The sequence below is a fragment of the Dermochelys coriacea genome, chromosome 18 (genome assembly GCF_009764565.3).
Source record: "Dermochelys coriacea isolate rDerCor1 chromosome 18, rDerCor1.pri.v4, whole genome shotgun sequence".
Lineage (NCBI taxonomy): Eukaryota > Metazoa > Chordata > Testudines > Dermochelyidae > Dermochelys > Dermochelys coriacea.
Window position 1 is genome coordinate 12,426,066 of NC_050085.1, and position 15,530 is coordinate 12,441,595.

The window sequence follows — 15,530 nt, forward strand, 5'->3', positions numbered from 1 at the left end:
AGCTAAGCAGGCTTTCAATTAAGAGCCTTCCAAACTACCACACTGCATTCTCTATTTCAGTCTGTATATGAAAAATGAGAGGTTACTTACCTGTATAGTAACTTGAGTTCAAGAAGTTTTATCTCCACTGTAGGACATGAATGTGCCTGTGCACTCTTGACTGGAAATTGTAAAGCAGTGCAGCTCCTAATGCTCCCCTATGAGGACACACAGAGAGGTGTGGACTCACCACCACCCAGTACCTTCTTCACCGCAAAGCCAGAGACTCTGCAGCAGAGGGGAAGGACAACAGAAGCTGGCGCACCCATAGGGACAAAACATCCCAAAGAACTCAAGTTGCTGTACAGGTGAGTAACCTCTCCTACTTCTTTGAGTATATGTCCCTGTGAGTGATCCACTGTAGGAGACTCCCAAAGTAACTTAAAATGGACATGGGTGCTGAGGAAGCCAGTCTAAGACAGTTCAGAGGACTTAGTCACCAATCATGTCAAGCAGGTAAGATAGTATAATGCTTGGTGAACGTATGGATGGAGGACCAAGTTGCAATTCTGCAGATTTCTGCAATGCATCCATCTTTCAAGAGGGCTATAGATGTGGAGTGAGCCCTAGGGGAGTGTGCTGTCACTCTATGAAAGGATGATACCCTGGCAGTCTCATAGCAGATTAATATGCAACTCGAGGCCCACTTTGACAGTCTCTACCTGGAAATGGGCTGTCCCTTCATCATGTCTTTAAAAGATAAAAATAGGCTGTGTTAGGATATAGATTCATAGATACTGAGGTCAGAAGGGACCATTCTGATCGTCTAGTCCGACTTCCTGCACAACGCAGGCCACAGAATCTCACCCACCCACTCCTATGAAAAACCCCACCTATGTCTGAGCTATGGAAGTCCTTAAATCATGGTTCAAAGACTTCAAGGAGCAGAGAAGCCTCCCTCAAGTCAACCATGCCCCATGCTACAGAGGAAGGCGAAAAACCTCCAGGGCCTCTCCAATCTGCCCTGGAGGAAAATTCCTTCCCGACCCCAAATATGGCAATCAGCTAAACCCTGAGCATATGGGCAAGATTCACCAGCCAGATACTACAGAAAATTCTTTCCTGGGTAACTCAGATCCCATCCATCTAATATCCCATCTCAGGCGATTTGGCCTATTTACCCTGAATATTTAAGATCAATTACTTACCAAAATCCCATTATCCCATCATACCATCTCCTCCATAAACTTATCGAGTAGAATCTTAAAACCAGATAGATCTTTTGCCCCCACTGCTTCCCTTGGAAGGCTATTCCAAAACTTCACTCCTCTGATGGTTAGAAACCTTCCTCTAATTTCAAGTCTAAACTTCCTGGTGGCCAGTTTATACCCATTTGTTCTTATGTCCACATTGGTGCTGAGCTGAAATAATTCCTCTCCCTCTCCTGTATTTAATCCCTCTGATATATTTATAGAGAGCAATCATATCTCCCCTCAACCTTCTTTTTGTTAGGCTAAACAAGCCAAGCTCCTTAAGTCTCCTTTCATAAGACAAGTTTTCCATTCCTCGGATCATCCTAGTAGCCCTTCTCTGTACCTGCTCCAGTTTGAATTCATCCTTTTTAAACATGGGAGACCAGAACTGCACACAGTATTCTAGGTGAGGTCTCACCAGTGCCTTGTATAACGGTACTAAAACCTCCTTATCCCTACTGGAAATGCCTCTCCTGATGCATCCCAAAAACGCATTAGCTTTTTTCACAGCCATATCACATTGGCAGCTCATAGTCATCCTATGATCAACCAATACTCCAAGGTCCTTCTCCTCTTCCGTTACTTCTAATTGATGCGTCCCCAACTTATAACTAAAATTCTTGTTATTAATCCCTAAATGCATAACCTTACACTTCTCACTATTAAATTTCATCCTATTACTATTACTCCAGTTTACAAGGTCATCCAGATCCTCCTGTATAATATCCCGATCCTTCTCCGAATTGGCAATACCTCCCAGCTTTGTATCATCTGCAAACTTTATTAGCACACTCCCACTTTTTGTGCCAAGGTCAGTAATAAAAAGATTAAATAAGATTGGTCCCAAAACCGATCCCTGAGGAACTCCACTGGTAACCTCCCTCCAACCTGACAGTTCGCCTTTCAGTAGGACCCGTTGCAGTCTCCCCTTTAACCAATTCCTTATCCACCTTTTGATGTTCATATTGATCCCCATCTTCTCCAATTTAACTAATAATTCCCCATGTGGCACAGTATCAAATGCCTTACTGAAATCTAGGTAAATTAGATCCACTGCGTTTCCTTAATCTAAAAAATCTGTTACTTTTTCAAAAAAGGAGATCAGGTTGGTTTGGCACGATCTACCTTTTGTAAAACCATGTTGTATTTTGTCCCATTTACCATTGACTTCAATGTCCTTAACTAATTTCTCCTTCAAAATTTTTTTCCAGGACCTTGCATACTACAGACGTCAAACTAACTGGCCTGTAGTTACGTGGATCACTTTTTTTCCTTTCTTAAAAATAGGAACTATATTAGCAATTCTCCAATCATTCGGTACTACTCCTGAGTTTACAGATTCATTAAAAATTCTTGCTAATGGGCTTGCAATTTCAGGTGCCAATTCCTTTAATATTCTTGGATGAAGATTATCTGGGCCCCCCGATTTAGTCCCATTAAGCTGTTTCAGTTTTGCTTCTACATCAGATATGGTAATATCTACCTCTATATCCTCATTCCCATTTGTCATGCTACCATTATCCCCAAGATCCTCTTTAACCTTATTAAAGACTGAGGCAAAGTATTTGTTTAGATATTGGGCCATGCCTAGATTATCTTTAACCTCCACTCCATCCTCAGTGTTAAGCGGCCCCACTTCTTCTTTCTTAGCTTTCTTCTTATTTATATGGCTATAGAACCTTTTACTATTGGTTTTAATTCCCTTTGCAAGGTCCAACTCTACTCGACTTTTAGCCTAGATATTCAGGCCTGTCTGTAAAGGCCTATATTCTAAGAACTTAGTTGTATTCTTATCACTTAGCTAGTTATAGAGGTATAAAAGAAAGAATCAAAATCACTGTCTGCCGGTATAAGGGCCTTCTCTCCCTGTGACAGTCTGAGGCCCTGTGCTTAGGCTAAGGCCTTTGGCTAAGCAGCAGAGGCAGCCATAAGCTAGGAAGCAAATGGTCAGATCCTCTCATCTCCAAACTAGTCACACTGAAATAAGGTGCTATTGGGCTGTTAGGATACAATCCTGTCCTGATCATGCCTATCGCCTCCAGAGAAAGGGAAGTGCCTAGAAGATGTAAAAGGAAACTTAGTGTGATAGCATTCTGTCTGGCAAGAACTCATTTATCAATAGCTGGGATGTGAAATCCTCATTTCTTTGTTGTTCCATCACTGTAGTCCCCATTTCCCTATTGTTTGTCTGTATAATCTCTGTCTGGTTCTGTGATCGTTTCTGTCTGCTGTATAATTAATTTTGCTGGGCATAAACTAATTAAGGTGGTGGGATATAATTGGTTAACCAATCATGTTACAATAGGTTAGGATTGGTTAGTTAAATTTCAGTAAAATGATTGGTTAAGATTCAGCTAAGTAGAACTCAAGTTTTACTATATAGTCTGCAGTCAATCAGGAAGTGTGTGTGGGGAGGGGAATGGGGGGTGGGGAAACTGGAATCATGTTTTGCTAAGGGCAGGAATGGGACCAGGGACACAGGTGTAAGGCTCTGTGGTGTCAGAGCTGGGAAGGGGGGACACTAAGGAAGGAAACTGGAATTATGCTTGCTTGAAGTTCACCCCAATAAACATCGAACTGTTTGCACCTTTGGACTTTGGGTATTGTTGCTCTCTGTTCATGCGAGAAGGACCAGGGAAGTAAGTGGGTGAAGGAATAAGCCCCCTAACAGGCTGGGAGAGGCCTAGAAGGTCTTAGTCCGGTCAAGGAAGAAGCCAAGAGCCATCCTGACATCTAGTGTATGTTAGTTGGTTTTCTCCTTGGAGACATGAGGCTTTGGATAGAATACCAGTAGATGGATTTCCTGCTTAATATGGTATTCCAAAGAGACCTTAGGGAGGGAGAGAGGATGGGAGGTTGTGTAACCTTATCTCTGTAGAAGACAGTAAAAGCTGGGTTCTCCCATTCATCTAACCTAAATGATAGCTTTAAGGAATGAAGTCTTGAGGGAGAGTTGGAGGAGAGAGCAGATAGCCATTGGTTCAAAGGGAGGTTTCCTCAGGGCACTGGGAACCAAATTAAGATTGCATTGTGGGGCCAGGTTCTGTACAGGACTAAAGTTGTGTAATCCCTTAAGGAATCTAGTCACAGTAGAGTGGGCAAAAACTGAGAAGCACTCAGCGAGTGGAAGGCAGTGATAGCAGCCAAATGTACCCTGACTGAGCTCACACACAGACCCAGTATCTAAGTCCAACAGGTAGTTAATATTTTGGAGAGCAGCGCTTCTGATGTTTGACAGGAGTGAAGAGAAAACCAGGAATGAAAGCATTTCCACTTTTGAAGTAAGTTTTGCAAGTAGTAGATCTCCTGCTAGTTCAGATAAGGTCCTGTCAGTTCTTCTGCATCTCTCTCAGGAGTCCAGAAGACTGGAGCCAAAATGCTCTTTGCATAACCACAGCAGTAGCTCTAGATCTACAAGTTGTGGCAACAGCAGTGAGAGTAGCCTGCTGGAAGGCTTTTGCAATTAACTGACCCTCCGGGATGAGACTGAAACTGGTCTCTTAGGTCTTATGGCAGGTGTTCAATAAAGCATGTCAATGTAGAATGGTTAAAATCATATTTTGCTATAAAGGCAGGGTAACTTTGAGACTTGAAACTGAAAAGTCACTGATGAGTAGCTCTTTCTGCCCAGTAGGACCAGTTGCTTGGACTTTTCCAAGGCAGAGAGTCTAAAATGGACCTGACAATTCCTTTCATTGACTGCATCCACCACTAAAGAGTAAGGGGTGGGGTGGGAGAAGTGTTTATTTCTTTTGCTGGAATATAATATTTATGATCTGCCCGCTTGCAGGTGGCTGGAATTGTGTCAGGTGTTTGGCATATAGTGCATATAGGAGATAACAGTGCCTCATTAGTTGGTAGGGCAATTTTCCTCTGCGGGTGATATTTAAAATGTCACCTAGGGAGTGCTGAGACTCCTGGACCTCTTCTAAAGGAGTCTGGAGGGAGTCCTCCAGGCATTTAATGAGATCCTGAAAAGCCCAAAAGTCATCCGCATAAGAAGCTGGTGATGGCATCATCATCTCATCCAGGGAGGACGATGACTTGGCTGAAGGAAGTAACAGTCTGTGCCTCTTGTTTCTCTTCCAGTACTGATGGGGCATATGGTACCGGAGGATGGTCCATTGGTGCCTGTGGATGATGTGGTACCAGAGATGCTGGGATTTCTTCCCAGCTGGTACTCTGTAGAACTGTTCAGCCAAGTGCCCCCTGGAGTTCTGGTAAGCACATTCAGTTGGGGAATGGGTTCCCAAGGGTACACACATCCGAGGTCTAAGACGCCTGGTGGGCTCTGGAAGGTCCTCTTCAATAAACGGACTCATGGCAGCGTGATGCTATAGCACCACACTGAAGCCCTGTTCTGAGATTTCAGTGTCTGAAGTATCTTCTGGGCTAAGGGGGCCCCCCACAGGCACTGTTGCTGGTAAAGGAATAGAAGCCCATCTGACTGTCAGGTTGCAGCTGCTGGGGCAGGGGCTCTAGTAGACCTCCTTGATAAAGAGAACTCTGGTTTGTGTGCAACAAGGTCTTGCACGGAAAGGAATCTGGAAGGTGGTGGAGGGCTATGACAGTCTATGGCCAAAGCTTGAATCGGTACCAGTGTTGGGAATACAGATTGGTGAGGAGATGGTGAATGCGGTACTGGAGAATTCAACAAGGGAGCTTCTCTGACCTTATAGCTATAAGAAGGCGATGGCATCAGAATAGCCCTATGTACACCACTGTGCTGAGAGATGTCAGACAGTACTGATGTAGGAACTGCCTGAGAGCAGAAAACTTCTCTGCACATGACTTTTTATGCAGTACCAACGATTCAGTACCAGAGTTGGTTGGAGCATAAGTAGTATCCCTTACAGGATGCAAGGTCTCCCGGAAGTGGAATTTATATAGTGACCTACCTCTCTGTTTCCCTGGCAGATGAAAGAGGCTTCTTTTTCCTGGAAGTCTTGGTCCCTGGGCCTCCTGCCGAGGCTCCAGCAATCACTGAAGCAGCCTGAGATGTTGGGGCTCACGTATAGGAGGGGTGCGGACACCTCACGAGCTAGGGAGCACTTCATTAGGTGTAGTATCAACATAGTCTTGCTGTCCTTTTTATACCTGCCTTTAAACCCTGAGACCACCTTGCACTTTGACAAAATGTGGGTGTCTCCTAAGCACTGGAGACTGGTACACAGTGCCTGTCACTGCGAGGAGAGGGGAAAAAAAAAAAAAAAAAAAAAAAAATCTCTGGCAGGGCTTAAACCCCAAGGTGTTAAGCATAATCCAGTGTGCCAAAGCACTAAAGTCTTGAAAAAGAGATGGGGGTGATGGTGGGGAACTCAACTGAAAGCACAATGGTGCTGCAATTAAATAAAAATAAATTTAATTTGACAAAAACAAAGTAGGTAACTAAATAAGAAATTTCACTATACGTGAAAAAGGCAGGACGCTGTAAAACATTGCTCCATCTCAATACTCCATCTCAAGCTGCAGGCGGCTGAGAAGTAATTGATGGCAGTGCGTTCACGCTTCCCTATATGCCTTCATAGGGGAGCATGAGGAGCTGCTCCGCACACCAAGTCCAGTCAAAAAGGGAACCCGGCAGTGTCCAGTCAGCAGTGCTGTCCAGACACTGAAGTCCGATTGCCCGCAGTAACTGGCCTCCATCACCAGGGGGCAGGAAAAGCAGCAGCTGCTGCTGGAGCCTGGAGGAGCAGGCGAACACTCAGCAACAGCTCCAGCGGAGAGAGGTACCAATGGTACCTCCCATCCTGCCCCGAGTGCAGCTCTCCCTCCCCTGCCCTGCCCCACTCACCTCCCCCACCCCCAGAGTGCAGCTCTCCCTCCCCCATCTTGCCCCAGTTACTCACCCCCTGAGCCTGGCTCTCTCCATTCACTCCTCCACCCCTAGGAGCCCTGCTCAGTGGGCAGGGGGAGGGTGGTGGAGAGAGTAGCAAGCAGGGGATGGAGGGGAAAAGAGGCAGAGCAGGGGTCGGTGCCTTAGGGGAAGAGGTGGAGAAAGGAGTAGGGGAGGTTCCGGCACTCAGTGTCCCGTTTTCACAAATTAGAAAGTTGGCCACCCTATGGACACCACTTTACGATCTCCAGTTGAGAGCACACAAGCGCATGCACATCCTATAGTGGAGAACCTATAGCATCATATAATAGAAGAACTACACTCTGCTGTTAATCAAAAGCAACTGAAATTGCCGATTAAACTTACGAGTCTGGGGATTTGGAGTAGCCGCTGCCAAAGAGATTGCGCAGCGAGCGTGGTGGTGAGATCTTGGCATCTCGTGAGTAGAAGACCATACAGACATCCTTGGTAATCACAGCTGGTTGGATGCAGTGGTCAAGCTAGAACAAAGAAACAAATGGCTGTCAAACACCAAGCAAAGGATGTCTACGGGCCTACATCCATACATACCAAAAACATTCAGTTTCACTGTCTTGGTCGTGACATTGTTTATTCTTCTTTATTAAGACGCTACTTGAATTGTGGGATGACTGTCAAATAATTGTGGCTGAGTTGCGGACAAGATAGGGAAAATCACAGAAAAGTAGCAATGGACCTTGATTATTTGCAATAATTTGAAAAACCCGCTCCCACTGTCAGCCAGGTGGCTGACAAAGTTGCAGTGGAAGCCTAATATTGTGGGATTCACAATTTCCACAATATCTCAAATTAAGTAATGCCTTACTCATCAGAATTTTTTTTTTTTTTTTTTTTAAAACACACATAACTAGCTAGATTTCTAGCTGCATCCTCTGGCAATGATCACATTCTATTAAGCACAATTTTATCTAGGATACATATTACTGACCTATACTGGCTGCTTCCCTCCACCCAATTCCATACATGAGTGTGGGGCACAATATGCTCACCTCCAGATATGCAGACAAAGTCATATAGATCTTCTCTCCATAGGGTGTCACTCGATTGAGGAGAAGAGAGTTATGCAAGGAGCTATCCCAAACAGCCTCAAAACGATAGAAAGTCCTGAAGAAAGTAAAACAAAAGCTTAATAGTAAAAGCACCTCTGTCTCTACTGCAAATGAGAGCAAAGCACCTCCTCCTGGACTCCATCTAATGATGTGGTTTTTTTTTTATTAAGCAGGGTTGGTTAGACAGCGAACACCAGTAGTAAAGCCCCATCTTCACCAACATTTGAAGAGCTCCAGGATGTCCTTACCCACCAGCTTCCTGAAGCATCCAAGACTATCCATCTACATTTAAATTTACCTGGAGTTGAACGTGCCCTGGCCTGTTATGAGATGAAGACTCCTCTTAAAGCTCAGAGGAAGGAGTTGAATTGAGAGACTGTAGAAGAAAAGACGAGGGAAAGAAAAGCACCATAAAACCATGAGGGAAGTTGGGATGAGAGGACAGTTTAAAAATGGATTCAGCTCTTTCCAAGTGCCTAGGATAGGATTCCAAGACACATGGAAGGATTCTTTCTGTAACCATTGTCCTTAGTCTGAGGTATGTCTTGGGGTGGCATACAGGAATACACCATAGTGCTGATCAGGCTCACAAAACAAAACGGAGGAGAGAAGCTGGTAGCACTAAGCAATAAAACACAATAGCTTCTTCAGGCGATCAGAATAACTCCAAAACAGGTCTAAGTCTTTAATTAAGGCAACAAGGATTTCTTCTCCTGTAAGCCTATTAGGAAACACAAGCTGTTTATTCCCAAACTATTCTCATGCCCACTCCAACCTATCCCTCAGATGAAGCTTTCCAGACCAATTACAAGCTGAAATAAGGAAGATTTTTCAACTGGGTGTGCAGGGAGAAGGGCAGCTGTGGCCTGCTGCACAAAGGTCTCTTGTAATCTCACTTTGATCATCCTCTCCACACACTCTCAAGTGCCCCCTCCCCAAATATCAGTAGCTGAGAAGTAGTCTAGGTACGACAGCCCCCTCCACTAATAAATTGGGAGTATGGGCTGCAAGGAAGAGGTATACTCATGTGTTATGAGCCTAGTAAAGTTGCATTCTATAAGCCAGCTCCACCTGTAAAGAACTCCTGTGCTAGTGCCCAGAGCTACTCCAGAAAGATGAGAAAAGAAACTAGAGGCAAAATTAGAGAGAAAACAAAATAAAGAAAGACAAAAAAAGGCAGGATGAGAAATAACTTGAGAGCAGACAGGGCAGAGACATGAGTGCCCGACTTAAAACTAGCATCCTATAAATCCCCCCTCTCCCTAGATGGATTACATAAGGTCAACAGAGCTCAAAGGGGATTCAGTAGCCCAAGAGGGCCATGCAATCAGCCAATCCAATTCAGTGGTGCTAAACACCATTACATTCTATCTTTACAAAAATATTGCTGCCTGGCCTGCCTTAACTAAAAATAAGAAAAACAGTGACCCGGAAGAGCCCTGTGCCAAAGGAGCAGGGGCTGAAGCCTAGAGAAGCAGAGATCCGAGGGGCACTACAGTGTAAAGGGACCTCACTTCCTCAGCCAGAACAAGAGATCAGTGACAGAAAGCAGCTTGTCTTCTAATCCTTTACAGAGTGGTGTTAATTGAACCTTGTATTTTAATCTTTTGTCCCACACCCATTTTGACGGAGACTTTTACCCTTCAGCTACAGAAGCAGAAGTGCAACTTTTCTGAGCCAAAGTATGTGCTGCTCTGGATTGCCTGACAGAGAAAATTCAGATCGAGTCCCCTTCACCCATATTCTGATGCTCTTATCCCTCACTTCTCAGCCGAAAGTGCTGCATGGTAATTACCGCACTCAGCTTGGTGTAGAGCTTCTTCCTGCTGGGCCCTCAAATGCTCAGTTACTCCGGAGGTCTATATAATGTCTAAGAAGTTGGTGCCAAAACGTGCAATCCACATTAATGCAGTTAGACAGCATGCACTAATCAGTGCAACAGAATTATAATGCCATAATGGAGATCCTGGGTACCTCGGATTAGCAAAGGTGAATTTTCATTTTCATGAAGCAGATGTAGCATTGATGGAAGAGGGCACAGTGCAGGCAAGTGTTGCATGGGCTTCACTCACAAAGTGCCACTCAATCAGCAACTGCAATACCCCCTCTACCATGTGAATCAGGAACCACTTCTGAATATGGACCATCAGGTGCGCACGTTTGTCATGGGAGTAGAAAACAGGGACTGGATCAAGCTCACGAAACTCCTCAAGCTGAGAACTCAAATGTAAACCAGGTCTCCAGAGATGGGCCACAAGTGCACTAAAACTCCCCCACAAGCTTTGTGGTCTGTGCTGTTCAATAGAACTCCACAGCTTTATTAAGACCCAAAGAATAGAGACAGGAGTAATCGTTCAGTAGGGCAAAGCTACATCAGCAAAGTGAGGAAATGTGGGTGAACAAGTCAGTGCAATCCCAATCGCCAAGTGAAAGTGAGACTTAAACAGTCACTCTACTGCATTTGTTCTGGTCGTGGGATGAATACATATACCCCTACCTCATTCAAACCAGATCTTGCTAAAACAAATAAGGAGGCAAACAAATGAAAACTCAAAGTGAGCAAACCTCTTGTGCTTTCAACAGAGAGAGCAGGTGACAAGTGATACCTGGGAGCGAGGAGAGGGCAGAACAAGGCAAAGCAAGGAAGAAGGTAGGAGCTGAGATGGGAATCTAAGACTTATTTAGATTCCATTTTAAAGTGAACTTCAGTGTTAGTGAAAGTTGCTTCTTTGTCTAAACAGGCAGAGTATAGGCAGCAGCAGTGCAAGTTCCCCCACACTGCTCAGCCAGCAAGCCTTGGCCACGAACTGGAGAAGCACGTATCAAAGGGGAGACTAGTCAGTGTCTCCTTTCAATTCTTGGCTTCTCAGCCCCTAGGCAGGCCAATTAATAGCCACTGCAATGATAATTTCAGGATGCAACAACAAATTGAATGCCATCAAACCATCACCTGATGGCAACAGGCTTTGTTCACTATCATCTTGGACTAGATTTGAACCAGTAACCTGGCCATTCAGTCCCAGTCCTGGGATTTCCAATGTAGCAACTATGTTACAAATTGTCAGAGATACTAACTGCTGGCCATGGTTGTCTGCTGACAGACAAAGAGAGAGAAGGGGGGAGGAGTTATGTTCTGTTGATACCTTTGAAAGAATAAAGCAAGGATCATCGTAAGCTGTCTCTGTTGAACAATGAAGGAAATTTGTCTTCATGTGTTCACCTACTGAACTGTACATGGACAAATTCCCAGCACACGAGGAGGAAATACGCCACTCCCAGAAGAGCCAAGAGGTTTGCTGACAAAATCCACTAAAAACTAAAAGGGAAATGGTAGCAACACAAGTGAGACATAAAGCATTCTATCCACAAGAACCTTTATGTGCAAAAGGAAGCAAACAGAAAATACCTAGGCATATCCTTATCAAGAAAGAGCCTGTAAAAACATAGAAAGAGCTTTTGTTAGTGCAGCAAAAGGCAGAACAGAGAAGCAACAGCTGAAAGGAGAACAAGCAAACAAAAAACAGCAATGAGAAAACAAGTCTGCAGACAGTGAGCAAACAGAACACACATCCCTGACTGTGGCATTGGCCCCTCTTTGCTCCCCACCCCTCCACACACCTAGAGACCAAACTCTGGCATTTGGGTAAAGACAGGGTACCAACTATACACAAATGCTACCGGAGCCCTCACTCACCCCCATCCCACTTCCAAGAACCTCAGATAGAGATTTTTGGGGCCATACTGCAATTTATTTGGAAGTAAGGAGCAAGGGAGGAGATGTGATCTTCCTACTGCAAATCAAGTAGATCAGATGGGAATGAACCAACTGTTCCCTCCCAGTCCGGTTATGCTGACAGATCAATGCCAAGACGCTAAAAGTTAAATCACATTAAAATGTATAAACAACTAATCAGTTGGGTTATATGAATCCCTCCATCAGAGCTATGAAATGATTTTAAGGTGCCTTTCCATCTCTCCTGAAGTTTTATTCCCTTTTGACTCGACAGCTGTGCACGTTCTAAAGCTTTCCAAGGCCCACATTAATAGTCATGCTCATTGCTGCCTGTTTTTAAGAAATAGTCAGCATAAAATATCTAGGCTGACTACCAGGGGAATTTAGAGACTTATTCTATGACTATGAGAAAGAAAGAATTCAGTGGTGAACACTGGCAGCAGATGTCAGCAGTAAATGTCAGCCCACACAGAGCAATTTTTCTATTACAGAGTGCCCTTCAAATTTCTTACAAGACAAGGGATAAAAATCTCCATGTAAGCCCTATTTCTTCTCCCCACTTCCCTCCTCCTTTCTATAAAGAATTACCTCCCCCCTTAACCAAGAAAAAGTTACTCAATATTTTGGAGTTTTATTTTCACCTTGCACGAGATGAGACATTAGGTGGTAATAGCCAAAATACCAGAGTTATAAAATTCAGTACTCACTGACACTAGGGGACAGCGCCAGACCCAGTTATTGACAACACAAAGTCCAGAGTAATCTGGAATTACTTTCTCCAGCTAGACTACTGAAAACTGATGGCAGGCAGGCTGCAAATCATGTCCTCCCCCACCTTAAAATCGGATGCAGAATCTGATTTTTCAGAAAGGTGTGCGTTTTCCTCCCGATTTCCCAGTTGACAGAAAATAAAGAGCGAGTCAGTGACTTGGCTGATGTTCTGGAGGGGAGGAGCTCTGCCCACAATACAGAATTCTGCTTTACAGCCCTTTGTTGCAGACCCTGAAGCACAGGACTATACAGTTCATGAAATCTCATTAACAATGCACCCCACAGACACACCCCGAGCCACAAATCCTCCCTGGAAAGACTGCCCCGTCCCACAATGAAGAATATTCACTTCGGGAGGATACCTCTTTCCCTGATAAGTGATGCTCAGAGCAACTGTTGAGAGTTAGATCCCCACTGGATGTAAGAATGAAGACTGCAGGTCGCCAGAGCTCCAATGAAACATTGCTTAAAGGCTGCTCTGATATCACAATACATAAATACATTAGAAGAGCCATTTGTGACATCTGCATAAGTGCACTTCACCTCCCCGCCCCTCACCCCCGTGACTCACCGGTGGCACTGAAAAGCACAGACTAAGAGTTTATCAGAGCAGGAGTAATGTTTTAACACAACAGGCTTTGTTAGATCACCGTATGCTTGTTCCCACTGTAATGCAGGGATGTGCATGGCTGCCTGATTCACCCATGGGATTGTCCTTGTATTTTAAATTTCAATTTTTCAACTCCCGGGTGAAATGCTGATCCTCCTTTCAAACCATTCTTTCTTCCTCCTTTCATGGTGCTTATCAATGGAGAGAAGTCATGTAAATAGCACCAAAAGCACTTTACGTCTGCCTACCTGTTGGAGCTGTGAGAAGACTTCAGGTACTTCGCAGAGATTATATTCAAAGACAGAATGGCATCCACAGCAACTTCATCTACCTCAGCTTTGTTTCTGATTCGTCCTGAAGATAAATGAATTTCAGTACCAATTAAACCTAACCTGAAAGGCTCTCAGAAGGAATTCTCATTGCCAAATGGCATTTTATACTGGAGGTTTAAGACCTGTAGCTCTAACAGGCAGTCTCAAACCAAGAACTTTTCCCTTTGAATCCCCCTCAATAGGTGACACTACCCCACCTCTATTCAGTAATTCATGATGATGATGGAAGGGAGATACTCACCAACAACCAGTTCTCGCACATCTTTCCAGTGCAATTCACTGCCTCTCTCATGGATAATGGTGACTGTGATCCTACGCTGGATTCCCTGGTGGAGTTAAAAAGGCGCAGCTTAGACTTTTTTTTCAATTATTAAATAAATCGCTCCATTAAGTCATTTCCATAGGGAAACCATGGCTGAGACATGAAAATGTAAATGTCACCTGTCAGCAGGCTCATAATGGGAAACAAACTTCCATGTCCTTCTGGGCCCTGAATATAACCTAATACAGGAAGAATCCTTTCATATTACAGAGCAGAACTCATCTTGTTCCCTTCACATACCACAAGGGGATGTTTATTTCATCCAAAATACTCCTAGAACTGTCTGTCTCTAAACTTCCAGGGAAGGTACATGTACCTTGAGGGTATATAAGAGTAGGTCTCACAAACCCTAGGAAATAATCAGATGTGTGCACATGACCACTTCGTATGCTTATTCTTGAGATGGTGCTAGAGTTCCAGAACTGTGCAACCTCAGAGCTCCAGTGGTACCCATCTTGAGCCATGGAATCTCCTTAAAGTGGGAGTGGACCTTTTTTTACTGGGTATTCCCAATGGGGACCTGCCCCAAAGGAGATACTCCCTTTTCTCCAAAGATCTATTTTTTTGGTCCGATACGAGTCCACCCCGAGACAGTTTCTGAAGATGGAGCCTGGGAGACAGTGGATTTAGAATTTACAGGGGCACTTCTGAACTGAAATGGAACTAGTCTAAGGGGGCTCCCTGTCCAAATCAGAAGCAGGTTGCATGGAACAGCCTAACAAAGAAAGGTTAAGGCATGCCTTTCACCTTCCAACTCCTTTTAGAAAAGGATTTATATGTACAGCATTTGTTGGGGAGACAAAAATGGCATCTGGTGTGCCTAGCATTAATGGGTATTACAGCCTCAAAGGAGGGACAATACTTAAAGCCCCAGTACCAGGAAGAACTTCACAACAAAAGAAAATCAAATAAGGTAGGTAAACATCCCAAGCATGCTAAGGGGAAACCATGCTAAGTAAGCCATCACTAACACACTAATATACACAAATATCTTCAAGTTGTCTCTGGAAGAGCGCATCAAGATGCAAACACTGCTGAGCTCAACCTCACAGCCAGAGGCGGTGAAAAGGAACTAAGTGGTGTCCGAGCCTGCACCACTCTATGCCTAGATACAGGAGCATGAGGACATTAAAGGTGCACGTGTAGCCCCAGAAGGCACTGCTGGTCAAAAGATTCCAATCTTGAATGAGTACTAGGAGTGGAATATATATATATGACTAAACACTTGAAAGAGCAGAATTTAGACGCCAAACTTCCTACCAACAAAGACTCAAGCTTGGAAGATAAGGGTACAGACAGAAAGATGACTGACCCAAGAGCTATAGTAAGAGAGACAGACAGGTATGTGGTAAGACAGAACTAGAAGATAAAATGGATGTGAAATTCAGTACATGAGACGTCTGCCCGCTACATACAAAAAGTATTTTAGCTGCCTCCTTCTAGCCTCTGCTAGTACCTGGTGAAGCAAGAACGTTCCTTGGCAGGGTAGGCCTCCAGTGTGGTCAACAATAGCAGGGATGTATCTGTGTGAAACAAAAATGAACATCCTGGGTTAGAGATGGTGTGTTTAACAGAGCAGGACACTAGATAATGCTGCTGCTTTGCT

The 15,530-nt window shown here is 44.3% G+C and overlaps 1 protein-coding gene across 17 annotated transcripts in view; it reads right to left on the bottom strand.

The window, feature by feature from the left end:
- Nucleotides 1-15,530, bottom strand: part of KIF1B (kinesin family member 1B) — a 147,387-nt gene that overhangs the window by 12,653 nt on the left and 119,204 nt on the right. For 9 of the 17 annotated variants that reach the window (XM_038376612.2, XM_038376609.2, XM_043499968.1 and 6 more), the window contains 5 exons: nt 15,381-15,447; nt 13,844-13,928; nt 13,519-13,624; nt 8,097-8,211; nt 7,435-7,568 (listed from right to left, as the gene is read on the bottom strand). In XM_038376612.2, the coding sequence (XP_038232540.1) occupies nt 7,435-7,568; nt 8,097-8,211; nt 13,519-13,624; nt 13,844-13,928; nt 15,381-15,447 (507 nt within the window). Of the gene's footprint in view, nt 1-7,434; nt 7,569-8,096; nt 8,212-11,562; nt 11,590-13,518; nt 13,625-13,843; nt 13,929-15,380; nt 15,448-15,530 lie in introns of all 17 variants that reach the window. The other 8 variants (XM_043499963.1, XM_043499956.1, XM_043499967.1 and 5 more) reach the window with 1 other exon arrangement.